The 26,194-nt window shown below is 41.9% G+C and overlaps 5 protein-coding genes across 5 annotated transcripts in view; 3 read left to right on the top strand and 2 right to left on the bottom strand.

Annotated features, from left to right (window-relative positions):
* The window catches only part of LOC108093097, a 60,547-nt gene extending 58,172 nt beyond the window's left edge, over positions 1-2,375 (top strand). The window contains exons 6-7 of the mRNA XM_017193033.2: positions 602-933; positions 1,139-2,375. Of these exons, the coding sequence (XP_017048522.1) occupies positions 602-933; positions 1,139-1,498 (692 nt within the window). The 3' untranslated portion in view covers positions 1,499-2,375. The remainder of the gene's footprint in view (positions 1-601; positions 934-1,138) is intronic.
* LOC108093096 (zinc finger protein OZF) lies at positions 2,355-4,483 on the bottom strand. Its single transcript, XM_017193032.2, has 2 exons — positions 3,909-4,483; positions 2,355-3,809 (listed from the first exon to the last, which is right to left on the bottom strand). Exons 1-2 carry the CDS (start codon positions 4,416-4,418, stop codon positions 2,946-2,948), a joined length of 1,374 nt encoding a protein of 457 aa, XP_017048521.1. The 5' UTR covers positions 4,419-4,483; the 3' UTR covers positions 2,355-2,945.
* Positions 4,484-4,811: 328 nt separating this feature from the next.
* LOC108093182 (regulator of MON1-CCZ1 complex) lies at positions 4,812-7,243 on the top strand. Its single transcript, XM_017193137.1, has 7 exons — positions 4,812-4,969; positions 5,028-5,511; positions 5,578-5,970; positions 6,026-6,284; positions 6,352-6,751; positions 6,808-7,012; positions 7,078-7,243. Exons 1-7 carry the CDS (start codon positions 4,862-4,864, stop codon positions 7,155-7,157), a joined length of 1,929 nt encoding a protein of 642 aa, XP_017048626.1. The 5' UTR covers positions 4,812-4,861; the 3' UTR covers positions 7,158-7,243.
* A 111-nt stretch (positions 7,244-7,354) lies between these two features.
* LOC108093181 (vacuolar protein sorting-associated protein 8 homolog) lies at positions 7,355-11,423 on the bottom strand. The gene is made up of 4 exons (XM_017193136.1): positions 11,214-11,423; positions 9,843-11,150; positions 8,932-9,789; positions 7,355-8,873 (listed from the first exon to the last, which is right to left on the bottom strand). The coding sequence occupies exons 1-4, from the start codon at positions 11,313-11,315 to the stop codon at positions 7,452-7,454; spliced, it is 3,690 nt and encodes a 1,229-aa protein (XP_017048625.1). The 5' UTR covers positions 11,316-11,423; the 3' UTR covers positions 7,355-7,451.
* A 588-nt stretch (positions 11,424-12,011) lies between these two features.
* The window catches only part of LOC108093108 (bifunctional heparan sulfate N-deacetylase/N-sulfotransferase), a 54,624-nt gene continuing 40,441 nt past the window's right edge, over positions 12,012-26,194 (top strand). Inside the window, exons 1-2 of the mRNA XM_017193049.1 lie at positions 12,012-12,812; positions 20,961-20,997. The gene's annotated coding sequence lies outside the window, so the exon portion shown is untranslated. The remainder of the gene's footprint in view (positions 12,813-20,960; positions 20,998-26,194) is intronic.

Genomic DNA, 26,194 nt, shown 5'->3' with positions numbered 1-26,194 from the left:
CTTGGTGGCAAACCAAAGACCACAAGCCACTCGGTGGTGCAGCGGTGCAGTGGTGCAGTTTGTTTGCCACCTCGCTGCCAGTTGACAGCCGTTTAATTTACGCTTTGTTTGTTTGTTTGTTTCTGTCTTTTGTTCGCGTCCTGAGGTGAATGTTTGATTTATCGCCCGATTATAAAGCGAAATGTCATAGATTTCTGCTGCGTTGGATTCGATTCGGATTCCGTGGACTCACCGCCCTCAAAAAAAATTCACAAACATTTATCTACTCAACGGTGTCCCTACTTTCAACAGGTGTTTTAAAGCAACCAATAAAAGACTTTGATATATATGTATAAAAATTATTTTTACTGATTTTTTTCAACGAATCTATTTATTTTCGATATACACAATTCCTGCAAAAAGATTTTGCGATATTTTTTAATGAAGCAAGTGCCAAAGATAAGTCACACAAATGGCAAACGTAATTCCTGTTGAATATTCAGCTTTTGCAATTATCTCCAAACAGCGGACAACGTGTCGTATGAGTAACATGATTTTAATTAAGCAAACAAAAGATAGCGAACTCGTGGCTCACCCCCCTGTTTATGATCTCCCCTTGCAGGTGGTCGCCCGCAGCCGTGGTGGTGTCGCAATAACCGAAACGGTGGCCAAAACCGATCGCCCATCTCGATCAAGCACTCGGCGGACAGCATCCGGCGGCCCACGAGCAACTCCGGCGTCTGGACCTGGCTGGGAGGCAGTCGCCGCTCGTCCGCCGGCCCCGACCAGATCGGTCCACCGTCCACGTCGCCGGCGGAGAACCACTACACCCACATGGACGACGCCTACAGTCCGGTGGGCGTGAGCGAGGCCCTCTACGCGGAACTGGATCGCGAGTCCGTGCGATCCGCCAATCCCTCGTATCAGAATACGGCGTACAGTCAGTGTGGCGAGGTGAGTATTCGAAATTATTTATAATTCCCAAGTGTAAACTTAAACCAGCACTTGAAAGTTCATAACTTTTTATAAGAGTGTCCGATTTTGAATTGGTATACTTCTAAATGATTCTGTCAAAGTCAATTGTTTATTGCTCAGTACTTTAAATAAAAACCATAAGCCCATAATTTACCCTGGAATCTAACTCTTCTCTCTGTTGCAGAAATATAACTACCAGGGCCACGAGCAGGACATTCCCATGGTCTCCTCGGCGCCGAGCAGTGCCTACTATTCGGACCTCTCGGTGACCGCGATGCCCGGCGGAGCGAGTGGCAGTAATCAGGGCGCCTACGAGATTGTCGGACTGAACGTGATGTCCCAGCCGCTGCCCAACTGGGATCACCACGGAGGAGGTGGAGGCGGCAGTGGAGCTGCCGGAGCAGCGGCCGCCATCCTCGGAGGAGGAGGTGGGGGTAATGGAATAACGCCCGGCGAGGCGGCGGCGATGACGCAACGGCGAGGTCCTCGACTGGCGGCCATCAATGAAACGAGCACCAGCACTGTGCCCTCGGACTATGTCTAAAAAAATTAAGAAACAAGGAGTTTAAAAACAAATTATGTGAAATGTTCAGCGAGCTTAACATGTTAATAGGATATAGGCATACGTTATATACACCCAATTAGTTATAAGGCTACGTTTAGAGTATATTTAACTCTTGTATACCACTTAGTGCTTATGGTTTATGTCTGAATTGTAATCTGTACACGTTACCGATATATATTTATACACACTTACAAGGCGAGAATGTATTATATGTCTAGTTTTTATATAGTCTCTAAGCAACGATTTAATCGTGGGTGATATTTAGCCTATAAATATGCTATATTCTTATGTTCTACGTACTTTAAACATTTTCTAAAAATGTAAAAACGACACAAACGCATTTTTCATAGGCTAAGTTAAGATGAGAAAGGACAAGAAGAAATCATATTTCCCCCCAGGATCAGTACACGCAAATATAGAAACGATATATAGGTACTTACGAATACAACATATTTATACACTCATATTTACAGATGCCGAAAACGCAATTAGCTCACCAATATATAAATATACATAAATCTATTACAGTAATAGAAGGAATCATATTTACAACGATTTTAACGCAACAGATTTCACCATATTTACCGGGGGAAGTGATCGTGGCACGTCATATCATTTACCACACCATTATACATATGTATGCATAGCTATCTATATACTAAACCATATACAATAGACAGACTCACGACCCTTAGCAGATGTACTTTAGTTCATAGTGGCTCTCGGCAGGATGCGAATCCTCGGCTGATTAATTTAACAACACGCAGCAAGCACACACACACAATTCCTGTACATTTTGTTTTAGTTAAAAATATAATTAAACAATTTATAGCTATTTACATTCTGAATCCCAAAAGGAAGTGGTTATTTATTGGAAGAATTCGATTTCGTACAGTAAGTATAATATCATACGTATAATATAATATCTCTTAACGCTAAATATTGTCCGTGGTTAAGTTGCGGTTATTTATTGGAAGAATTCGATTTCGTAATGTAAATATCTCTTAATACCAGTTATTGTCCGTGATTAAATATAGTAGACTCTTATTATTGTCCATGATTAAAAAACCCTCATTATTGTCCCAGATTAAGTGCTTTGGTTTGGTTATCCATATTGTCCTTTAACCCATATTTGTGACTTGTAAAATAGCATATGTTTTTTTCTTAAATATAGTAGACTCTTGTTATTGTCCATGATTAGATAAACCCTCATTATTGTCCCAGATTAACTGCTTTGGTTTGGTTATCCATATTGTCCTTTAACCCATATTTGTGACTTGTAAAATAGCATATGTTCTTTTCTTAAATATAGAAGACCATTATTATTGTCCATGATAAGATAAACCCTCGTTATTGTCCCAGATTATGTGCTTTGGTTTGGTTATCCATATTGTCCTTTAACCCATAATATTGTCCATATTGTCCTTTAACCCATACTAGTGACTTGCAATATAGCATATGTTTTTTGGTGACTTTCCTCCTCTATTTCGTGAACTTTTCGATGAGTGCGCAAGGCGGAGGGCTGAATGAACCTCTTACCGCACACATGACACTCGAAGTTCTTCTCGCCAGTGTGAGTCATCTCGTGGTACTTCCGGGTATCCGAGGTGGCAAACTTCTTTTCACAATAGCTGCAAGCATAGTCCCTTGCCTTTTCGTGAATCGTTCGAACATGCTTCTTGAGACTCGTCGAACTGTTGCAGACCTTGGGGCAATCCTTGCAGGACCAGGTTCTCTCCAGCGTATGGTAGTTGATATGAAGCCGAAGTTCGTTCTTTGTGGTCTTCTTGAGTCCGCAATAAGGGCAACTATAGTTCTTGATTCCCTGGTGGCGCATCATATGGATTTTAAGCTTCTCCTTGCTAAAGAATCGCCAAGTGCAGTCCGGCATTTCGCAAGCGTATGGCAATTGGATTTGGTCGTCGTGAGTGTACCGATGTTGACTCAAGGCGGATAGATTTTTAAAAATCCGGCCGCAGAACTCACAAACGTGAGTTTTCAGGGGCTTGCCAATTGCGTGAACCTTGCTTTGATGATGTTTTAAAGAAGCCTTGTGCCGGTAAATCCTGTTGCATCCCTCCACTTCGCAGATGAACCGAGTGCCCACTATCGAATGCTCCAATTCGTGCTGCCTGAGGTATTCGTAACGGTTGAATGCCTGCTCGCATCCTGGCTCAGAACAGTGGTACAGCATGTGGCCCTCGTGCTCTTTCTTATGGAGAATCAGGCGTTGTTCCTCTCCAAATTCATCTGCGCAGATGTCACACCTAAACTTCGGGGGTAAATATTCCTAAAATGGGAAAAAGGAAATATGATAGAAAAAGATTTGAAAACACATTCTTATTGTGTAAAGTTTTAATCATACTGTACTCAAATACTTCACACATACTTCTTGAGCTGCAGTTTCCGGTTCCGGTTCTGGTAGCGTTTCTTTGTTGACGATAGTTGTGCTTACCAAATTTGGCGGAATATTTTCGGGAATTACATTCGAATCGCAAATGACTAGCTCGGGTGTCTTTAATGCAGATATGATCTCCTGTTCATCCTCATCTTCATCTTCATCCTGCTCATCCTCATCCTCATCCTCCTCCTCCTCGGTTTCATCCACTTCAAAGATGTGCCTTCTTTTATCTATTTTCTTGTTGTGCACCTGACTTTTTGTGCGCCATTTGTGATCGGCGAAAATGCATAATTCCCGGAAGGAGTGGTACTTTTCCAGTAATTCGTAACACGCTGAACAGATTTTGCTGGGCAAAAGGTGCAACTCCTCAGGATCAACGACCAAATCGGTACACTCCGAAAACTTGACAGCCAGATCTGGAAGTTGTAACAAGTTATAGGCCTCCTCATCGCCCGTTACAACGCAGGAGCACACCCGGCACCTGTTCAGGTGAGCCATTTTAAAAAATTTTATGAAGTAAACTTCATTTTGCAAGTAACCGAAATCTGCACCGAAGTGCTTCTTCTTCCTTTTCTTGTTTTTGTGTATACTTGGAATTTTTCAACACTAACAGCTGATAGGGGTGGAGAACATACCTGTGCTAGCAATGCGCAAAATAACAAGGAATTTCAAAAAAAACCTTTTTTTCCGAAAATTGCTTTCAATCGATATTTAACACCAAGTTGGCAAACTATAAAATAAAAGGTAAATGTACCTACCTTATATTTTTATTAAGTTAAGATTATACAATACAAATTGTATTCATACGATATCTATGCAGTAATTAATTCAATTGCGTGACTCATTCGTGACCCATACTCAGCACCGTTTTTATTTTCCATCTCTAATAGGGGGTGTATGCTTAGCTGCAGTTTGTTATTAATTATCTTTAAAGCAAAACAATGGATAATTCGAATGGAATACACTATATTGAGCTATCACCAAATCCCATACGCTTCGATGCTGTGAGCCAGCTAACAAATGTATTTTTCGATGACTCTAACAAGCAGGTAAAGTAAAAGCAATCAACAAATAAAGAGATGCATTAATCTTAAATCTATTTTTCAGATATTTGCTGTTCGATCTGGAGGAGCTACAGGGGTGGTGGTCAAAGGACCCGGCTCCACCGAGGACACAGTCATCTCCTTTTGCATGAGCGACCGTGGTGGTGCTATTCGTTCCATTAAATTCTCACCGGATAATCAAATCCTTGCTGTTCAGCGAAAGGAAAATGCTGTGGAGTTTATATGTTTCCAGGGGGATCAACCCCTGCTACAGGAGATCATAACCCACCAGGTGAAGACCATTATCCATGGCTTCGTGTGGGTCCACAACAGGGAAGTGGCCTTGATTTCCAATACGAGCGTGGAGGTTTATACTGTGGTGCCGGAAAAGCGACAAGTGCGGTCTGTAAAATCCCTAAGCATCGGTATTAAATGGTTCGCCTGGTGCTGCGATGCCAATGTGGCTCTGCTCTGCACCAGCGAGGGAAACTCCCTGATTCCAGTCCTGGTCAAACAGAAGGTGATCACAAAGCTGCCCAAAGTGGACTGTAAGTATTTTACATAAACATTTTCTAGATGCAATCTGTATTAATCAAATTATGTTTTCATTTTAGTAGGCAGTCCAAGTCGCGATGTCCAGGAGAGCAAGGTAACTCTGGGTCAAGTGTACGGTGTCTTGGCGGTTCTTATTTTGCAGTCGAATAGCAGCTCTGGACTGATGGAAGTAGAGGTGCACTTACTAAATGGACCCGGTTTGGCTCCACGCAAGTGCCACGTCCTTCGCTTGAGCCTGGTGGGACGCTTTGCCATCAACACAGTAGACAATCTGATTGTTGTGCACCATCAGGCCTCTGGAACTTCGCTGCTCTTCGATATTTCCCTTCCCGGGGAGGTGATCGATGAAATAACCTATCATACTCCCATAACACCAGGTCGATCGATCAAACCTTTCGGCTTAAAGCTGCCGTCTCTGTCGCCCGATGGACAAATCTTGCAGTGCGAGTTGTGTAGGTACTATAAGTATTCAACAATATGTTTTATCTAATCATTAAAACCTTACAGATTCCACTCACTGGGTGCTGTTCCAGCCAAACATTGTTATTGATGCCAAGTTGGGTTGCATGTGGTTTTTAAACCTTTGCATCGAACCCTTGTGCCAACTAATATGTGATCGCATTCGGCTCACAGAGTTTCTGCTGCAGCGCAGCAGTGGCAAACAGGTGCTATTAAAAGTCGTGGGACAGCTAGTTGATGATCAATACAAAGGAACACTGCTGCCAGTTTTGGAGACAATATTCAGCCGGATCAACAAAGTATATGCGTAAGAAGCTTTACTTTACTTTATTCAACTCTCTATTTTTAAAATTAATGTCAATATATTTTCTTAGTTCCTGGGTGCAGTTGGAGCTGCAAAATCAAACCGCTCAGCCCTCGAATGTAAAGACTTCCACTCTGAAACAAAGTACACCACCCATTGTGCTTATAGAGCAGTTGGATATGGTGCAAATTTTCCAGCGCATTGCCCGTCGTCCTTATACGGAAGCTATTTTAATGCTTTATCTCCAATCCTTAAATAAGTATAACATTGCTGCCCAGGAGGAGTTGAGCAAAATGATTATAAGCGAGCTTATCAACAACCGGAGCTTTGACACCTTGAGACGTTTGGTCAGCTACTCAATGCTACAGGAGTCCAAGTCAGTGGCTTGCTTTTTGCTAGCCCATTCAGATGTGGATACGGCTATTTCCCAGGTGGCTATCGATATGTTGGGCAGAATTCAGGCACATGAGGTGAATACTATATTATCCACTATATGAGATTTATTTGTAACTAAAATGTTTTCCAGATAATTATTGAAGTCATGTTGGGACAGGGAAAAGTTATCGATGCTTTAAGACTGGCTAAGAACTCCATGGGTCTCGATAAAGTGCCAGCTCGCAAATTCCTGGAGGCGGCTCACAAGACAAAAGATGATCTCATCTTTCACAGCGTTTTCAGATTCTTCCAAATGAGAAACCTGAAGCTTTATGAGACTTTGTCTTTTCCAAAGGGTGAGAATTAAATTTTATTTAAATTTAATAGCTTCTTTCCAACACATTTGTCTCTATCTCAACAGCTGAACAATGCACGGAGTTTATACAGCATTATAACAACACTTTTCCTGCTGACAACCCTTCAAGACCACCAATTTGTTGAATGAAATAATTAATATGAGTAAAATGTGATTACTGTAATTCAAAGTGTGCTTGAAAAGTATGAATATACTATACTTTTGTATTAAATTGTAAATATTTCTATATAAAAAATATCCCACAAGTTAATTTTATACAAACTAAAACCTATTCTCAATTAAAAAGTATATTCCGAGTTCCCATATTTAAAAAACCGAAGCCTTATCATGCAATTGCTTTACTTACACATAAAATACACAAAGTTGTACAATAAATACATTGAGGAATAAATGGAATATACAAAAAAGCACGAAGCGAACTACGAGAATCGCCTGGGAGGTGCCTTCAACTGCAAAGCACCCATCTCCAAAGAGGAGGAAATGCTGATTAGATTTTTACTTGGACTCGACAAGCCAATGGTTTTCTCCGGAATTTTCGAAAAGCACCGTGGGCATTCTTCCAACTGATTCTCTGCCTCCTCCATGCACTCATCGTGCAGTCCGTGACCACATCCACCCAATATTAGCACCTGGCTGTGATCATAGAGCCTTTGTCGGCACACGGAGCACTTGGTGGTGGTCACCCAAAGGCCACGACGCGCCTGTCGATATCGCTCCGCAAACTTTAGGTGAAGATCTTGGCAAAGAGTCCCAGCAGCAGTTCGCAAAGCCTCCGTTTGATGCCTCGAACTCTCCAGCATGCCCATCAGCAGGTCCTTAATATCACCGTAGCTACTTGACACATTGTGGGTGTTCATGATCAGTTGAACCAAGTTGTGCAAGTCGATGTGCTGCGATGCCTCGTGCAGCAGAGATTTGGTGATGGACTGCAGCTCCTGATGGGGCAGAACATATTGCAATAGAGCAAACCAACAGCGTTCCAGTTCCTTAGCGGGTAAAGTCTGCACAGACCGAGCTAAAAGAGCCGAAATGGTCTGTGCCTCCGTGGCCGCTTCTTCGCCAGTGGCGGATTTCAGCAGTTCCATGGACAGTTCGAAGGCTTTCGCATAGCTCTCCTGCTTCTCATACAGATAAATCACAGATCGGTTTAGGTGATGGCTTTTGGCAATGGCAATGGCCTGCTCCAAGCGATAGCCCGAATTGGAGCGAAGGAATTCCTCAACAGCGGAAGCCGACTCCATTTTACAATGAAGCTCAAGCAGCAACTCCAATTGGCTGGGTTCCAGCTCGCTTTTACGATCGTTGAGGCACTTGAGGAACACATACAGCAAATCCTCGTCCTTTCTTAGAGTATCCAAAAGTTCGTGGATCTTTTCGGGATAGTGCAGGGCCAACAAGCGAGTAGTTTCCTTGGCGTTGATCTTCAGTAGCTCTCTGAGATGCCTCTTCAGCTGGCCGTAAATGCATCGTTTTGGGTCCACCACATGTCGTTCCATGTAGGCGAACATGATTTCGTGCCTCGCCTCGTTTTGAATATAACAATCTAGAATGGTGTCGTAGCGTTGCAGTTTCTCCAGCAGATACTCCACCACACAGTAGCACCTCGCCCGTTCCGCCAATCGCAGTTGCTCCTCATCGGTGCTGATCTCCGCTAGGCAGTTGGAGGATAGCAGCTCGTGCCAGGCGTTCTCCCGCTCGGAATGCTGGCGACTACTTTCGTGGGCGATCTCCTCCTGCGCAAGGTGACTTAGAACTCGTTCCAGGAGCTGCCTGTCCCGTGGCAAACACTGCATTGAAATCTGCTGGGCAATGAAGTTCAGCAGGCACCCAATCTCCGCCCACTGGAAAATAATAAATAATATGTTATGGAAAATCAAATAACTAAAGTATTACACTAACCGTTGCGTTCTCGGGCGTCATGATCTCCAGCAGCAGATTGATAATCCTCTTGCGATGGGAGAGACCCAGCTCGTTGCTGAACTCTCTTTCCTGAAACGCCAGCGATATAACGTTCAGCGTTTCCCGCGTATCGAACTTAAGCAGAGCCCTGAGGTACGGATACGGCAGCTCATCTCCGGCGTTTTCCTTGGAATGCTGGGAGGTCAAGCAGCGCAAGACATCGTGCTTAACTTGATGCACCAGCTCCACGGGAATTTCTCCGCTGGGATAACCCCTTCCAGCCAGACAACTAGATACGTAGACTAGCAGGCAGTTTCCCAAATCCGTTTCCTCGGGTGTCACCAAGGGCAGAAGTTCCGTCAGCGCGGCTGTATAATCGTTCAAGGCTTGGGTGTTGAGGTAGATTTGGGCTCTGTACAAACGATGCTTCTTAACGGCTTTAAGCACCTGATTGAGATCCAAGCACATCCAATCCAGCTTGAGGATAAGTTGTTCCAGTTTGGCAGGGGAATGTTCCAGCCAGTAATCCACCAAAGCTTGGGAGATCACGGGATTAACACTGTGGATTGTCTCCCGCTCGATGTGCTCGGAAATGTGCTGCAAAAAGAGCTCCAAACTGCTGTTGTGCAACTTCTCCCACAGCTGCGACCAGAGAAGATCGAGTTCGCCCACGGTTATTAGGCAGTTGACAATGGCACCGAGGCAATAGTCGGGAGCCCGGGCGGAATTGGCTATATATTCTTTAAAGAGCATGATGATACGCTCTTTGGCTTGGGCACGTTTTCGCGGACGATCCACGGAGGCGAGATAGCCATCTAAGGCTAATTGGCAGGCTTCCTGCCATCGATGGTGTTTTACCTGGAAAGCATATTTATTAGATTTTTAATTGTTACTAAGATTTGTCGCCTTACCAAGTAGCTAATCCTCTCGGACCATGTTCTTACTCCAATTATATGCAGTGACCTGGCTCCTAGGACGTAGAGCTGCGTTCCTCTCGAAACCACAGAGTTGTAACAAGCATTTGAGCCCGCCAAAGCGAAGGCAGGTGACACATTTCCACCGGTGGCTAGTCCTTTAAACTGCGCTGAGCCATAAACCAATCCTGCGTTGGCCATGTCCATGCATTCGAGCTCTTTACTGGACCTTACATCCACCAGGTGAAGGATTTCCGCTGTGTCCAGCGAGGCAACGCATTTTGGTCCCAACCAGTGAGCCGAGAGCAGACTTCCTTGCAGTTGAACATGTCGCAGATACAGAAGCGTAATCCTTCCATTCGAAACAAAGAGTTGGTGAAAGAATAACTGATTGCCGCGGCCGACAACAATCACAGGATCCACGGATCGCGAAGTGTCTGCCGCCTGAATCAGGACTAAATGCCAGGCTAGCAGGGGCAAGCAATCCGGAGGTCCCTGAAGGACATGGTACTTTATGACCCGCAATCTTGGTCGTACGGTCACTATAAAATATTTGGACAGAGTGGCCAAAGCCACAATACAGTATTGATCCAACTCATGCCGACCATGGGCATCCATAATCAATGGTTCCACGGCGCAGACTTCCCCGCGAGCACCGGAAAAGAGGCATCTAGACTGGCAACCTCGGATACCCAGCTTCCTTGTAAAACTAAGTGACCAAACGGATCCTCCGGCATCTGCGCACAAAGCTAGAGAGGATCTAGAGGTCCACTTCACATGCAGTACTCCAGTGTTCGGGGTTATCACATCGAACAACTCCCGAAGAACATCTCCTGTTTGAGTGTCCAGCATGGCGACCAATCCCCTTGAGTAACCGGCCAAAAGACGTGTTGAATCCGCATTGAAGGCCAAACTGGCCACTGCTCCTTGTCCATGTTTGTCCTGATGGGCCCACCTCAAAGTCTGAGTGACATCGAAGTTGAGAATGTGTCCATGTGAAGTTCCAACGGCTATGTAAGCGGAAACGGCACATGAACTTGCTGCACCGGCATTTACACGCTCCGCGGCGGAGGAAAGTTGGGCGGAGATGCCGTGAAGCAGGGTGTATCGCATGATGGACCCTCCACCGCCTCTGCCATCCGTTCTTATTGTGGCATCCTCGCCAATCGAAGGTGTGGGTGTGGCGTAGGGCACCGGCATTCCCAACTCGGAGGCCACATCCGAATCTGCCTCGAACTCACTGAGCACCGCCTCCAAAGAGGGTAGCACATCGGTGGGCGGAATGGCGAACTCGGCATCATCAAGCTTCAATGGTTTAAATAGTCAAATATTTTTAAATGGGTTATTATGTTTGCTGGCCAAACTTACATCCTCAAAATCCAACTGCAGGGATTCGGCCAGCAAGCTGTCCGTGGAGCCGCGCTCCGATTCCAGCAGCGATTGCAGCGACGGCGCCTTCAGCTCCGACATGCTCCACGTTCTTTTGGTCCTTAGCCCGCCCCCCGAACTTATAATTTAAAGCGATTTCGTTTTTATCAATGAGTTTTTACGCCCATCAAAGATTAGTGTTGGTAAACTGCCATTGATGGGGATGTCCACTTTTTAGTGACCAGATGTTCATAACATAGGAAATCTGTGCAATAGATAGTAGGGTTGTCCGTTATTTTTAAAATAGGTAGGTAAATAGGAAATTGATAGGCGGTAGTAGATAGAAAATGGATAAACCATTGAGAGTTAATGAGAATTATTTGTTCAAAGGCTTTAATTTTAAGTGGTACTTTGACTGTAGTTAGTAAAAGTCTACCTCCTTTTGGTAAAATTTTTAGGTTGCAAGAATATTTTGGACCCAGCTTTAGACACTTGCTCTTGGTGGGAAGACAGATTTTGTTGGAAAAAAGAATCACAACATTTTTTTTTTTTGTTTTGCCATTTAGAATGCATTACAAAGTAAGGCCAGGTATATGGATATGTGTATCAAAATTACAGAAATTCTTAAAAGTCCAAAAAATATTTAATGACCCCAAAAAACAACCAAATGTGTACCTAAGAATCACCCTAATGCATTTTAGAAATCGCACAGCGCTTTGGTATTAAGCTGCGTATTTTAGTATATTCCCATGCGAAATACGGTATCTCTGGCCAGTCGACCCGCGGTCACACAGTTCTCTTTGTTTTCATCGCGATTGGTTCTGGGCAGCGGACGATTTTATTGCTGCTCGCGAGGCCAGCAAATTAATTAAAATGCAATAAAATGTGCGTTTGGCAATTCGGATGTTCGCGGGAACAACAACAATAGGCTGCGCGACAGATTTCTAATCGTAATTGGCTTATCTGTGAAGTGAAGAAGCCAGAGTTCGGAAGGCAACAACAAAACGCGAGTGGAAATTTCGATTTTTGTATTGTTTGTTGCCGTGCACAAAACGATTGTGCAAAACGGGCATTAGAAAACTATATGATTATTATGAAGCACAATGTGCTTGGGCGAGAAATATAGATAAATTATTTGTTTATTTGAGCGTGCGGCGGCTTGCCAAATTTATCGCTCTCTTTCTGGCATTTCTACTCTCTTCTTTACGCGCCTTTCATTCAGTCGCCCGCGTGTGGGTGTACGTGTGCGAGTGACGTAAACAAATGCACAAAAGCGAATGAGTGCAAGAATTTGAAAAATGCGATTGTCGATTCACGTGCCAAAAAATAAAAACAAAAGAAAAGTAGAGAGCAAAGAAAAGAACTTAAGCATCAACAAATCGACATGACAGTATTGTTTTCGGCTCTCTGTTTTGTGCCCCGTATTCGCTGCATTTTCCAGGCTCAGCTGTGCAATTTCGCCTTGGTGTTGGTGAGCGCAACACGTTTGTGTGCGAGTGGGAGAGAGAGCGATTGAGTGAGCGAGAGAGTCAACATAAACTCCTCTGCCTGCGTCGCTGCCGCAGTCAACGTCGGCAGCGTGCGTCATTGATGCGACAGGTAAGAAGAAGCAGCAGCCAAAATATGCCCAATTTTCCAAATTACCATAGTTAATTAGGTAAAATTACCTTGAGAGGCGTAGACAAATATGAACTTATCAATTAGGCGAAAGGGCGGCACCTTTGCAGGTAATTTTCCGTAAAAATGTATAAGCTCTGCATACAGCTTCGTTTACGTTGTCTGAAATAAGAAAAACGAGTTGAGCGGCACGTTAATAACGCTCGCGGAACATTCTTGCACACGCTGCGGCTCCTCTTTCTCTGCCCCTCTTCTCTCCAATTCGCTTTTCCTCTGTCGCCTTTTCCCCCGTTCATCACTCCGTTGGCCCCAACTTGTCGATCGGAAATCGCTGGACATTGTTTGTTAGTCACAAGTCGCCAGTCGCGCTAGTTTTTCCACATTTGTCATACTCTGCCTATAAAAAAGGAGTTACCTGGATTTTTGGTTAAGAATGTTCAGGTTATATAGTCCGTTTTTAATCCTCAAATAAAATGAACAAGAACATTATTACGATGTCGTCATATCAGTAATCAACATTTTCGTTGTTTAAAATAACCAATTAACTTAACATTATTTTACGATGTTAAAAGGGATTGTTTGAATGAACTGAATAATTAATTAATCTTGTTGTTTGGCACATCCAATTAAAAATCTCTATGAATGTTGATTACCGAAATAAAAATAATAATTCAGCCAAATGTACAAATAATCTTATTTGCGATTAGACCTATCAGTAAAGGCGTTTTTTTTATTAATTAATCAACCTCCCATAAGTACAATTTATTTAATTGATGTCTGAACCAAGTACATGCTGTTACGTGTTGAAATCAATTGAAATTTTAAAGGAATTTAGTTGAATGACTTGATTGTGCTCTTGAACTGGTGAAGACCCAAATAAGATTTCTTGAGAGGGCATTCCATATTTGTTGGGCCTCCTCTTTCCTCTAATCGTTTTTGTTTATTATTGTTGACCGTGCGCTTTTTGTTCCTTTTGCTCGTCTGGTCTTTTATTTTCCTCTCGCTCTGTGTGTTTGTCGTTCATGGTCACAAAATTTATTGGTCAACATTTTATCTTGGCCCCGGCACCCACGTCGACTCCTTTTCCAGCTTGCAACTTGTTTGCTTCTCGTTCCACCTATTTTTCTTCTTTTCTTGGCCATTCTCTCGCCGGCCGCCCACATGGAAATTTAACGCTTCAACACGTTCAGATTTTTCCCAAAACGATGTCCAAAAAAAGCTCAGAGAGCGCAGCGCTCAAAACAAATATTTTTAAGATAAGTTATGGGCATATAGCTCGGGTTCCGTTTCTCCATCTATGAAAAGTTTAATGGGAAATATCTTAATTTTATAAACTTCTTGGCGGCGCACATAAATTATCGGTGCGGAATTCTTCTCGCGGCTTTCATGGTTTTTCGTTTTTTTTCCCGCTGGCTTTTTGTTTGTCTTGCGCATACTTTTCGTGACTTTCCGCTTTTGTTTATCTTGAGGCGATTGTTTATCTTGATGCCTCTCGGATATTTTCGGGTGCCACACGGCCCCATCCTTTTCAAAAAGGGCCTATACAGCATATAGCCACATCCAGCAAATTGGCAATTGCAGCTGCTGGTGCATAACTCAGCAGGCCCTCCAGGCATTAACCCTTTGTTGCCCACATGATAAACGATAGCTTGTTAATAAATCACAAGGCAAATGTGTGTGAGTTTGTGTGCTGGTCCTGGGTTGGTATATCCTGGGTGGCCATGATATGTGCAGAAAAAGTAGTAACAAGGTTGTCTACGTCCCTTAATTCACTGGAAATAAATCTAGTTGAAGGTGTAGATAAAATATAGATAGGTAATTCTATTTCTGAACATAAAGACACGGCAAACAAAAATTGATTGAAATAAATAAAAATAAAGCAATTAAAAAGGTAAACTTAAACAGAAAAACTTTTCATGTTATAATCATGCTTCCGAACATAACAATATATTCCTTTTAAAAATTAGAAAATATTCCCTTAAGCTTTAAAATTAAAAGTCCTTACATATTTATTTACCCACTTCTTTCGGTGTGCTTCATTGCTGCAACCCCTGGTTGTATGCAACATGATTGGCTCTGCTCTCAGCACAGGATACTCGTATTTCATATGCCTTTGGTAGATTTATGAAGTGCCGGACTGAGTCCCGGGCCGAGTCCTTAGCAGAGTCCTTTGCCTCGGCAGCCTTTGGCATTCTAATAATTTTTTATTGTTGTCGTTTAAGTGGCCCATTGTACAGCTGGCAACATATTGTGTGCTTGCTGCAACATCGTCCTGCCACTTGATTGCAGTAGGTGCTTTCCATTGGGCCATCCCTCATAGTTTTTGTTTGATTTTGGCTCCTGCCACAAAACCAGTTGTCCAATTCTGCATTCTTGGCCTGCAACTCGAGTGCTTCGAGTGACTCTCTGACTGAATACGTTTATAATTAGATGTTGTGATTAGTTGATTTTTGACTGTGGAACCGGAAGAACAGCTTTTGAAGCAATGTCATTTCGGGCGAGAGATTATTATCAATATTTTAACTCAATTAAACTGGAATGAGGAATCTGTCTGGTATTTGTGATGAAGAGATGATTCCACATTCTTTGAAATCAAGTATTTTGATAGGAAACTTCAAATAATGTGATTAGTTGTTAATTGTTGATTTATTAGTTTAATATTTCTTATTTAGAATAACACATTGTGGGTAAATTCAGTTGTGCCTTTTAGTTTCACGCCTTGTTTCACTGCTAAGTAAACCAAATGTTCTTCATAATTTTAATTAAAAATTTCACACGTTCTTGGCCAGAAAATCCACTTTAATGCAGAACTGTAAGTACAGGTATTGGACCAGTTTACTATTAAATTCCACGCTTCGTTCCACTCCCGAGAAAAGCCGATCTAGAACTTAATCTGGCCCATTCTTCACGGCAATCTATTATGTCTAAATTTCAGCTCACGCCTTTCTGCTGCTTACGCCCGTCTGACAAATCTCGTTTGATGCGGCTTAGGATGATGATGCATTGAGTGTCCCAGTTTCCTCCGGCTGCCTTTCATTCATATTTCTTTCATGCTCGCCCAGCATTCAGAGTCAGATGGATGCTCAGTGCATTCGGCTTAGCCATCATTCCGAACCCGCTGACAATCAAAGAGCCCCAAGAAGAGCTGCTCGCCCAGAAAAGGCCGGGCCAAGTGGGGATGTGGACTTAAGGGGAGGAAAATATGGTTCAGATGATGGGGCTTCTTAATAAATGATTTGCTGCTGCACGGTCTGTGAAAGTCCTTGTTTTGCTGCTTTTGTTTTTTCTTACGATTATGATTTGCCGCTGGGACAAAAGCAAAATGCCAAATAAGCCGCCTGAAAAGGTCGAGAGTCCGTTTGTTAACCGAATTTGCATCTGCGTTGGGTTGCCAGGGTTCCCCGAAACACATACATATATACTCGAAAGGATTATGCTTATATACGATTGAGTTCGGGTACATGGTTGGTCGTATGTATTTCTAAGCCCGCATCCGTATTGATTTCACATTGAACTCGATGTCGTCTTTATTTTTTTTTTGTGGCCCCTGCTAATTAGCAGGTTCTGCTCTGTGGAGATTTGTCCGGATTTGCTTTTGGTCTGGCGGGTCCAACTGTGTTAATGACTATGCTAATAATTGCCTCCGTTTGTTGTTATTGCCGTGGATGCCACACCATTGCAGCTGCCGTTCCGCTCTTGACTGCAGGATTTCCAATAAAAACTGGCAAAGGGCAACGCCGTTCTATTTATGGAATGATGTTTGCCTCTGGGATTTAGCATGGATTTCCCAGAATTTTCGGTGACTGGTAAACCAACAGCGAGGTTTTTGTTTTTTTTTTTTTTAATTTTTGGGTTTCGGCTAATGGCATTTATTGATGGATGCTTCGTTTGAAATGTAATTATTACCAGTGGGAATTGGGTAACACTCTGCCACTGCGAGATTTTTGGTAACATTTTTAGAATTCTGCTAATGAAGTTTATTTTTGAGCGATCGATTTACTCGAAATAATAAAATTATTTTATTTATGTATTTTGCAATTTGTTTGATCCCTTTAGAAATCTAATTGCCCTTCCTTTTTATGAAAATTGGTTATAAGAGAAGTTATGAACAGCAGAGTACCAAATTCTCCCTTTCGGATTGTAGCCCTATACATTTCCTTTTCTTATTATCCCTTTTCTACTTAATTTTTCTGTGAAACTGAAGCAGCCTCATTTGCTGCAGCTCAGTGTAAGCAGCTTTGCTGCTATCATTTCCTTTTTTTTTTTTTTTGTAAACCCTATTTTGTGCAGTAAATGTTTCTGTCAGTGAGGTTTTCTAGTCCTTGGGGCAGCTGGCGGTGAAGTTTGGTGGTGAGACCCCCTTTAGTTATTGTTCTCCATTAGGTAGAGCTTTGCGCCAGCTAGTTCCAAATCTTTCACCCCTTTTCCCTTTATCTCGAGCTCAGTGCATCTCTGTTTGTATTGTAAAATTTTAAACGTTGCAAATGGTTTGCAACATTTCGACGGCCTTAACAGCTGTGCTACTAGTATTCCGCTTTTTTATGTAGGTTTTGCGATTTCAGTTTGTTGCCGTTGTTGTCGTTATTTGGCCAACACACTCGCTCGGAATTCCACTAACATACACACACTCGCAACGCAGCTGGCCACACAATGCGGCTGCTTTTGGCCATTTTTCGCACACATTTTTCAAACTCGAAGGCTTTTCTCGCGTTGCGCTTTTCCGTTTTTTGTTCGGCGGAGCCCTTTTTTTCGCCTCGCCCGCAAAGTATGATGTGCATGTGCCTTTGTGTTGTTGCTTAACAAAAATTTGTAAGCGGCGTTAAAACCAGGAAAACGGAATAAAATAAAAACCCAAGAAATTAGGAGATTCGTTTAGGGCTGCAAAGCTCGGAATGCACTTGAAAACTTTCCCAGATGAAATTTAAAAAGCTTAAAGAAAAACTTTGTAAAAATATACTCTGTTTCATGCTACTCAGTAAATTGATTAAACATATAGGTTACTTTCAAGAATAGCATTCTTCTTAAAATGTTACTTCTGTTTGTAAGACCAAATTATAATAAGTATATTTTTTTTCTGTGCATTGTGAATTCGTAGGCAAAAATTACAACACCCTCCTCTAGTGTAAAAAAATATGTATATAAATTTTAAGCAACGCAAGCTGTAAAGCCTGGCATTTTGTTTATAGGGGCGTGGCATCCAAAGTTTATCCCGCTTAGTGCTTCCGAATGCTGCGGGCGCTGACTGCTTGCTTCTTGCCCATTTATTATTTCTTTTATTTTTGCATATTTTTTATGTTTATGCGTTTATTCTTGTACGGCACACACGCACGCATGGTTTCTGCTGATTGCTTTGTTCCGGGGCTTAAGCGTTATATATACCATACCCCCGAAATCCCCTTATCCCCTTATCACTTTGGAATTACGAGGAATTACGCCAAAGAACAACATGTGTATGCCCAGCATGCAATTTACCATTTACTTTTTCAATATTTAAGCTTGTGACAGTTGTTTAACTTATCAAATTAGTGCAGAGTTTTGTATTCTCAGGCCGTCAAAGCATCAAAGTTTGGCATGTGAAATTGAAAAATGGCAAATAACAGGGGAGAGAGCTAAAAAGAAATCAAATTACAGCATAACAAAATTACATTTTAATTGCATGTTGGTTGTGTGCTGTGTTCCCTGCTGCAATGTTGCCGTGTTTGCAGTGAGGGAGAACGGGGTGTGTTACTTTGGGGAGGTGAAAGGTGTTACGGGCTAACATTTTCGCGCATTTAGCTGTCGTCGACGTCCCGTCCAGTTGGAAAGTTTTTGTTTTGTATACCTTTGACAGAACGGAAAATGAAACGTTTCCAAAAGCCACGACGCTGCCAGGATAAAGGATAAAGTATGCGTGACATGTCCACGTCCGCCACCCAACGGCCACCCATCGGCCACCCATTGAAAACCCTTTCTATATCCCCCCCCGTCCATGTATCTCCTCTGCATCTGCCCGCTTTTGTGTCCACAACTCTGTTCATTTATGTGACGCCGTTTTTAGTTGCTAAAACTTTGCTCTAAGCTGCCGTTTTTGTGTGAATTGATGGGTTCGGTGAGGCAATGGGTTGGGAGGTTGGGGTTTAAATAGGAACCATGGATTAGGTTTTCAAGGGAGGGCAGGGGAATTTGGGGAGGATGGTGGGGCAATCGAAATGGATGGCATAAAGTCAATTTGTAAAATGGTGCGCCGGTTTGGTTGGTCATCAATGGACTGGAAAGCTCGTGCCGGATATGGACAGAAAGAGATATTAGTTTATCTGCCGGATTGTCGGGACAGATTTATCCACGGCGTTTTTCGACAGTTAAAAACAGGGGTTTCCCTAGTTCGATTAAAGTGATTGGATATTTGGTGGCGATTGTGGATTTGAAGCAATTTTGATATAAATTGGATTTGTTTGAGATAATTCGGGTAATGTGGATTTTTCCGAAAAAGTTTCGGTTTTCAGATACATAATAAAATACTTTATTGTGAAAAGCAACGAAAAACAACTGAACCCAATTAATTTCCTACTCTTAAACCCCAAATTAATTGATATTCACTGAGAATCTAGAAACGAGCTTCCAAATTAATGTAATTCACTTAGACCTCTTTTATGTCAAAGAATTTCGCTCTACGCTAGTGCAGTATTCCCTCTTTCGATTCTCCAATCCTTTGTGTACTCATTACTGTTCGTTAATTGCATATTTGAAATGCCCAAAAGATCACAATCATTTAGCCATACACGTGCCTCAATTACAAATTCCCCAAGGTGGCCCCGCCCCTTCGTCCTCCTCATCCCTCTCTTTTCTGTCTCTTTCTAGCACAATCAACACAATCACAGGCTACACCCACACATCCTTCCATAGATCCCTTGTTGACCCGCTCCTATACATGGCTGCTGGTTCAATTGGTTCGTTCCTTTTTAAAACGCATTGACTCGTTTTAAGTGTAATAGAGTTGCCTGCCAGATACAGATACATGCACAGATACAGGCACAGATACTCACGCACACAGCCGCATTGTTGGCCCATGCAAATGGCCGAAGTAAAAACCTTTGGCAATCATCGAAAAGCCAAAAGCAACTACAGGCCTACTTCTCTAAATCGAACTTGCTTTTGACAATTTTCAGCTACTAAACTAAACAATGGCTTTTACTTTCTTAAATTTGATATTTGGGTATAATACACTTATTATGCTTAATCTACGTAACTAACTGATTTTAAAACTTCCACTGATTATTAAAATGCAAATGATATTTAAAAAATGTATTATTAAAATACATTTGAAAACCCTTCAAAACGTTTTCAAAACTCTTCCTGGATTTTTCTTTTTAATTTCCATTTAGCCAAGTTAGACTGCACAACAATAGCCTTCCATACAAACCTTGCACCCAAAAATTTACAACAATAAAAAGCGTTTTAACACACACAAAGCGCTTGAACCCTGGCAAAACTGCAATGCGACAAGAGCTGAGCTGCAGTTGAACAAGGAGCGAAAGGGAAGAACAGATTGGTACTTAAGCAGAGTGAACGAGATGGAGCCACCAATATGACCATGGTCCGAAAGCGTTCGAACTTTGAATCCTTGACAAGTTCAAAAATTCGGACGCTTCATGAGTGCAGATGGAGAAAAAAGGAGAAGAGGGACGGCGAAAAGGGGACCAGGGACGGAGCTGATAGATTGTAATCCTTGTGTGCTGCTTTCAATTGGCTCCTCCCTTCTGAAAAGTCCTGTCGAATCCCCCCCCAGAGCATCCATACTGTCAATTGGCTTTGTGTGTTGGAGAGAACCAACACGAGAGTGCGAAACGGATGGGAGGATGCTGCTGCTGAAGGGAAAATCGGGGGAAGTTGAGCAGGACAGTAGTGATTCCATGGGTTTGTCCGGCTGCGTCTGTCCGTGTTAATTTAGTTTTGTTGTCATCGGGACAGGCTGGCCAAAAACAATTGAAACAATAACGAGACAACAAGGACATCCAGGTTTAACTGATTTACAGTAAAATTTAACTAAAGTGGTCAGGCTAATTGAGTAAACGTGCTGTAATCATTTCGGTGATATAAACTTTAAATTGCACTTAAATGTTTACCTTATTAACTTCTGATATTTCTTTACAGATTACCGCTGGCATCTTTAGAATATAACTTTAAATATGTAAGTGTTAACAAGTCATTTCGTAATGCTATGAAAAATACTTTTTAGGCTCCTTTAAAAAATATCTGTAAATCCCTTTTTAAGCGATTCAACTTGTTGCATGATTTGGGTTGATTTGTTGCCTATCTTTCCACTGTACATCTTATTTTAGCAAAACGGAACCTTTCAATGTAATTTGCTTTTAACCCCCAAAAGTCGACAGCCTTGTAAGCCGCAAAATGCGTTTTTTGTTGGCATTTAGCATTTGATTAATTGCCAGACAGCTCGGAATAATGATAATGTCTCGGCCTCTGTCCGTGTCCTTTTGGCAGGTCTGGCAACCCCGAAAGGATCCGAGGCCCTTTAACTTTAACCTGCCCTCAAGGCTTTTCGGGGGTTGATTCTAAGAGAGATTTTGTGCATAAGGGTGCGGGTGGTGGGGCTGGGTAGGTAGGCGTCGGCTATTTCGTTAACAATAAATAACGCTTGAGACAGGCCGGAGGGTTTTTGTTTTTGCCAGAGCCAGAGCCAGAGAAACCCCTCGAGTGCCGCCGCCAAGGAGGAGGACGAGGTCCTTTGATCTGCTGCCTGGCAAGGCGAAGGCGAAGGAAAACGTGCGAAAACGCTTTGGCCCGGCTGCGGAAAAGAGCCGGATTGATGTGGCGTCTAGTGGCGTCTACCTTGTTTGCTTTTCATAATGAATGCGGCTTGAGTCAAAAGGAAAAATAAGCCAAAGCAGCCAACGCTGGGGAGTGTAATTCAGCTGGGTTCAGGAACTCGGGGAGCTGGCAAAAACAGGATACACACATCATGGTGTATCCTGTGCTGTCCTGGCAAGTTTATTGATCAAATATCGCATGTCACTATCCAAAGCACACACACTCATACACAATGCATATACGAGAACTTGAAAAACCACAGGGGAGGCAATGATATAGATAGAGTTGGCTGGATGCGAAGAGAGAAACCATTATCCTTCACTGCTCAACCATAAATGCCAACTAAAAATGTCATTTAAATTGTCGTTATGTCCTGTTTACTGTTATCTGTCATTTGGCCAACTTCCCCCCACTCCTCATCCATTCAGTATCAGCGTTTTGTTTTCTACGCTTCGGTCATCATCATCATCATCAACGTCAGAGGCAAAAACTTCCTGTTTTTTACGGTCTTCCCGCGCTAACCGCAGGCTCCAACTGAAAAACGAGAGCATTAAAAACGACAAAAATAAATTGGCGTAAATTATATATACGCAAAAATAAAAACCAAAACAAAATGTGGACCAAATATTTCAGTGGCAAATCAGAAATTTGTAAAGACACCAGCGGGGGATAATTTGACCTCCGAAAGTTGGGCTGGCAAAAATTCACGGATATAATCCTCGGAGGTCGCACAGTGGTGAGGTGGCGCTGAAGTTGTGAAAATTTAATTAGCGTAAACTTGTAATTAATGCGGCTTTATAAGGGATAAGTCGGGTAATGGAATTCGCCTGATGAATACATTTATATTCATTTAACTGAATTCGCACTAAAATGATGTTATGAAAATTGGTGTTTATGAAGTGCTGGAATAAGTTAATAAACTGGTTTAATATGGGTGCTTAGAAGGGTTTGTGAATGATATTAAATATGGTTAAAATAGATAACGTTTTTAAATGTTTTGCTTGGGGTTTGATTACAGAATTAAATTTATGATTTCGATATATACAGAGTCTGTTCATTACAAGAATGGTTTAAGTAACAACCAACCAATATATTTGTTTAAACATTTTTTCTTCTTTCATTTTGTTGATTCCTAACGTGACTTATAACACAGTTTGCTCCACTGTGCATACCAGCATAGCCGCCCCCAACTCGGGCACCTAAAAATGCATTAAAAAGTTTTATTGTTGCTTTTTTGTCCGCCCAGGCGTGCGTCGGCCATATTTGTTTGGCTTCCGTTTCCGCCGCAGTAGGCGTCCTCTTCGTCGTCGTCGCCGTCATCTTCCTTTTCTCTCTCCGCCGTCGACGGAAGTTGCCACATTAAAAAGTCCTTTGGATTCGCTGCTTTCCGCTCCTCGGAAACATCCTGGGGCGGTAGTTTAAGAAGCGAGGGGGAGTGGCGTCGAGAGGCAAGTGTATAAACAACAACATCATTATCCGGCGCGTCCTTTGTGGCCATCAGCTGTTGCAAGGTGTTAAGAGCCAACATGCCGTCTCACAATGACCCTCATTAACTTAATGGTCAGCTCTCGGTTATTCCTTCTTTTACCATTCGGTTTGTTTGAGAAAATTCATTTAAAAAATTATTAATTTTCCGCTTGTGGAAAATAATATTTTTAATGGCCCTTTTGCCGCTGTGGTCTTTGGGTCCAATTAGAAAATCAATACGCTGCACTTTGACACAAGTTAATTCAATTTGTCGCCGGCAGCCAAATGTAATTAATGGTTTCGTTTGGTTCGCTTTGCTTTTTGGCAGCAGCTGCCTAATGAGTTGAAATGTCCCATAAAAAGCTTGGGAAACTTTTTTCTGTTAGCATTTATGGAGGGCAATAACTGACAGATTGCGTTGCCTGCCACTTGATTTATTTTAACTGACATTTAAATGTATTTTGATACGAGTTTAATTTTTATGTTTCTTTGAATGTAACATGCGGAATAATTAATTTGTTTTGCTAAAGTAATTACTTTGTTTATGGAAAGGCCAAAATTCACTTGAGTCTCCTCTCAAGTTGTTTAAATTCAAATTTGGGTTTTTATCAATACAAAAGTTAACAATGTGTATTAAGGTTTTCATAAAATAAGTACCAGAAACGTAAAGATAAATGGGACCAGTTTAATTAAATTGTAATGAATTCATTAAGCAAAATTGTATGCAATGCATAATTGCTGAACGAATCATCAATCAAGTGAAATCTGCTGTTAAGACCACTTGATGTTAATCAACATGGCCATTAACTCGCTGATCCTAATAAGCCTTGTTATGTGTCATTGTGCTCACTTCAGTCTGATTGTCATTATGATTACCATTACCATCACGAAGATCTCTGTCCGGGCAACACTGCGTATGTGTAATGTGGCTAATACCAACCGCAGACAGCTCAAAAAGACCAAACTAGACTAGCCGACATTTGGTGTGCTTTTTATGGGGTCAGGAAGACAACAAAAAAAATGGCACAACATCTCTAATATGAGAGTTTTATTTTATTACATTTTATTACACATAAGTTGGCAACAAAATGCGTTAGCACACACACACGCACACCCAAACACACACAAGGATCCACTGATAGACAGTTTCCATTGAAGCGAAGTTGGCAGTTTAGAGCACGTAGAACGTATCTCCGCTTCCGCAGATAAACGCGCTCGTATCTGTGTGAATAGGCTTTGGTTCTGTGTGTGGGTGTTTCCTTTTAACAAAATGTTTTGATTTCCATGGGAAGACAGGACGCTGCTAGTCAGCTCCAACTAATCTGTTATCCCTGAGCTGAGTTTCCTTTTCTTTTTTTTTTTGTATAGGTTCTCCTTCTCCTTCTTGTGTGCTGGTGTGTGTTGGTTTTTGCTTTTTCAATTCATTTTATTTATCAGAGCATGAAAGACGCCCTCGCATACACATTCCGGATTCGGATACAAATACAAATAGAAATCAGCAGATAATAAAAGAGCACAAAAACGGACTAGCAAATCAAAATGAGAAATCGCCACCCCAGACCGTTTTTGGGTGCGAAATTCTAGTATCTGCCAGGCAACATTAGAGTAACACAAAGTGGGGTATATGTATTTATCTGCTTCAAATGAAATTGGAACGCTTTGCACTCAAAGAAATGTCTTTGGGATGAAAATAGAAAAAGTAGAACCAATTCAAAATAAGAATTATATTGCTAAAGTATATTATGAACAGATAATCAATTAAAAAAGCTTCGCTTAGATTTAGATTACTTTCGTTTTGAGTTCGAACAGAGTACTTTGAGTTTAAATCACAATTAAGACTACTATTTCTTACTCTGTAGATGTGAAAATATAGTCGTCGAAATTTCTGCCATAGGATTCAGACATTCCATCAACAATAATACACAGAATACACAGAGATGCTGCATAAACATCTTTGAAATCGAAGCCGGCTCTCCACTCTCATTTGTCCTAATTGATATTCATTTTATGCATGGCTCTCGGCTTGGCCAGTTTCTGTTTACGAAATAAGCTTGCATTTCGACAGTTTGAGAGCCTTATATCCTCATCAATTTTCCCCAGACTAATTGCGATTGTGTAGAAGCTGGTTGCTATAGGGGTCCTACTTTTGTCGTAGCACACTTTTCAGCGCCAGACTAATTAGTCAGTCTAGATGAGGTTGTTGGGTCGGCAAATTGAGTTGGAAATTCAATTTGGCAAATCACAAAACGAAGGACCCCAAAAAGAAGTAGGAAAATGTACGCCAAAGCAATGCGAATGGCATAAAAAAATTGTCGGCAACGAAACAAAGCAGAAAAAAAAAACAAAGCAGCAGAGAACAACAATCAAGTTGCAGGGATCAACACCGGAAAAAATTATAAAAACAAGTGCTTAATAAACTATTGCTTTATATTTCCGTGTTATTTGAACTCAATTTATTATTTTTAGTTTGGTTGGGAAATATATTTCATTTTATCGAACCCATTTATTGTACAAAACTTTTGAATTCAACCTTATTTTCATATGGCACCTCCAAATTGTTCAATTGATATTTAAAACCCCAATCAAGAACGAATTGTCCCGATATTTCTTTTCTGTGCGGAAGAATCCCAGCGAGTGTTGACGACAACAAAATGAAGTTCACAGGACTCCTGTGGAAAGGAGTGGGAATGACAGTGGAAGGGAATCAGGACTTTAAGGACACCAATGAGAGCCACGTTAGAAATGACAACAAGGATGCAGCTGCAATGCCTTCCCACGGCCATTGTTGCTTGCTATTATCCTGCCACTGGCAATAAAAACCACCGCCGTCGTCGCTGCCATTTTTTTTTTCCTTTTCTAGTTTCCAGCACTGTGTCGCCCAGGATTTTTGCAACTTTCATGCCAGGAATTTCTCGGTCAGTGACATGGCCCAAACGACAGCAAACGAAACGCGGCTTTTGTTGCATGTTGCAAGCTGAGTTCCTATTTTTTTTTTTTTTTAACTTTTCGATGTTGATGTCGTCGCCGTTGTTGTTTTCAGCTGTGCTGTGGCCTGTGGCGTTCGCTGTGACAAAAAAATCTGTTTTTGGTTG

Source organism: Drosophila ficusphila, unplaced genomic scaffold (genome assembly GCF_018152265.1).
Source record: "Drosophila ficusphila isolate 14025-0441.05 unplaced genomic scaffold, ASM1815226v1 contig_106, whole genome shotgun sequence".
In the NCBI taxonomy this organism is placed as follows: Eukaryota; Metazoa; Arthropoda; class Insecta; order Diptera; family Drosophilidae; genus Drosophila; species Drosophila ficusphila.
This window is presented reverse-complemented; position numbering and strand designations above follow the sequence as displayed.

What these genes read in the sequence shown, in the direction of transcription:
- LOC108093096 (XM_017193032.2), bottom strand. Translation starts at nt 4,418, where the DNA reads ATGGCTCACCTGAACAGGTGCCGGGTGTGCTCCTGCGTTGTAACGGGC. An exon ending in CGGAAACTGCAGCTCAAGAA is followed by an intron (nt 3,810 to 3,908) that starts GTATGTGTGAAG and finishes TTCCCATTTTAG; the next exon opens with GAATATTTACCCCCGAAGTT.
- LOC108093181 (XM_017193136.1), bottom strand. Translation starts at nt 11,315, where the DNA reads ATGTCGGAGCTGAAGGCGCCGTCGCTGCAATCGCTGCTGGAATCGGAG. An exon ending in TGCAGTTGGATTTTGAGGAT is followed by an intron (nt 11,151 to 11,213) that starts GTAAGTTTGGCC and finishes AAACCATTGAAG; the next exon opens with CTTGATGATGCCGAGTTCGC. An exon ending in TGACGCCCGAGAACGCAACG is followed by an intron (nt 8,874 to 8,931) that starts GTTAGTGTAATA and finishes ATTATTTTCCAG; the next exon opens with TGGGCGGAGATTGGGTGCCT.
- LOC108093182 (XM_017193137.1), top strand. Translation starts at nt 4,862, where the DNA reads ATGGATAATTCGAATGGAATACACTATATTGAGCTATCACCAAATCCC. An exon ending in AAAGCTGCCCAAAGTGGACT is followed by an intron (nt 5,512 to 5,577) that starts GTAAGTATTTTA and finishes TTTTCATTTTAG; the next exon opens with TAGGCAGTCCAAGTCGCGAT. An exon ending in CGGATCAACAAAGTATATGC is followed by an intron (nt 6,285 to 6,351) that starts GTAAGAAGCTTT and finishes ATATTTTCTTAG; the next exon opens with TTCCTGGGTGCAGTTGGAGC.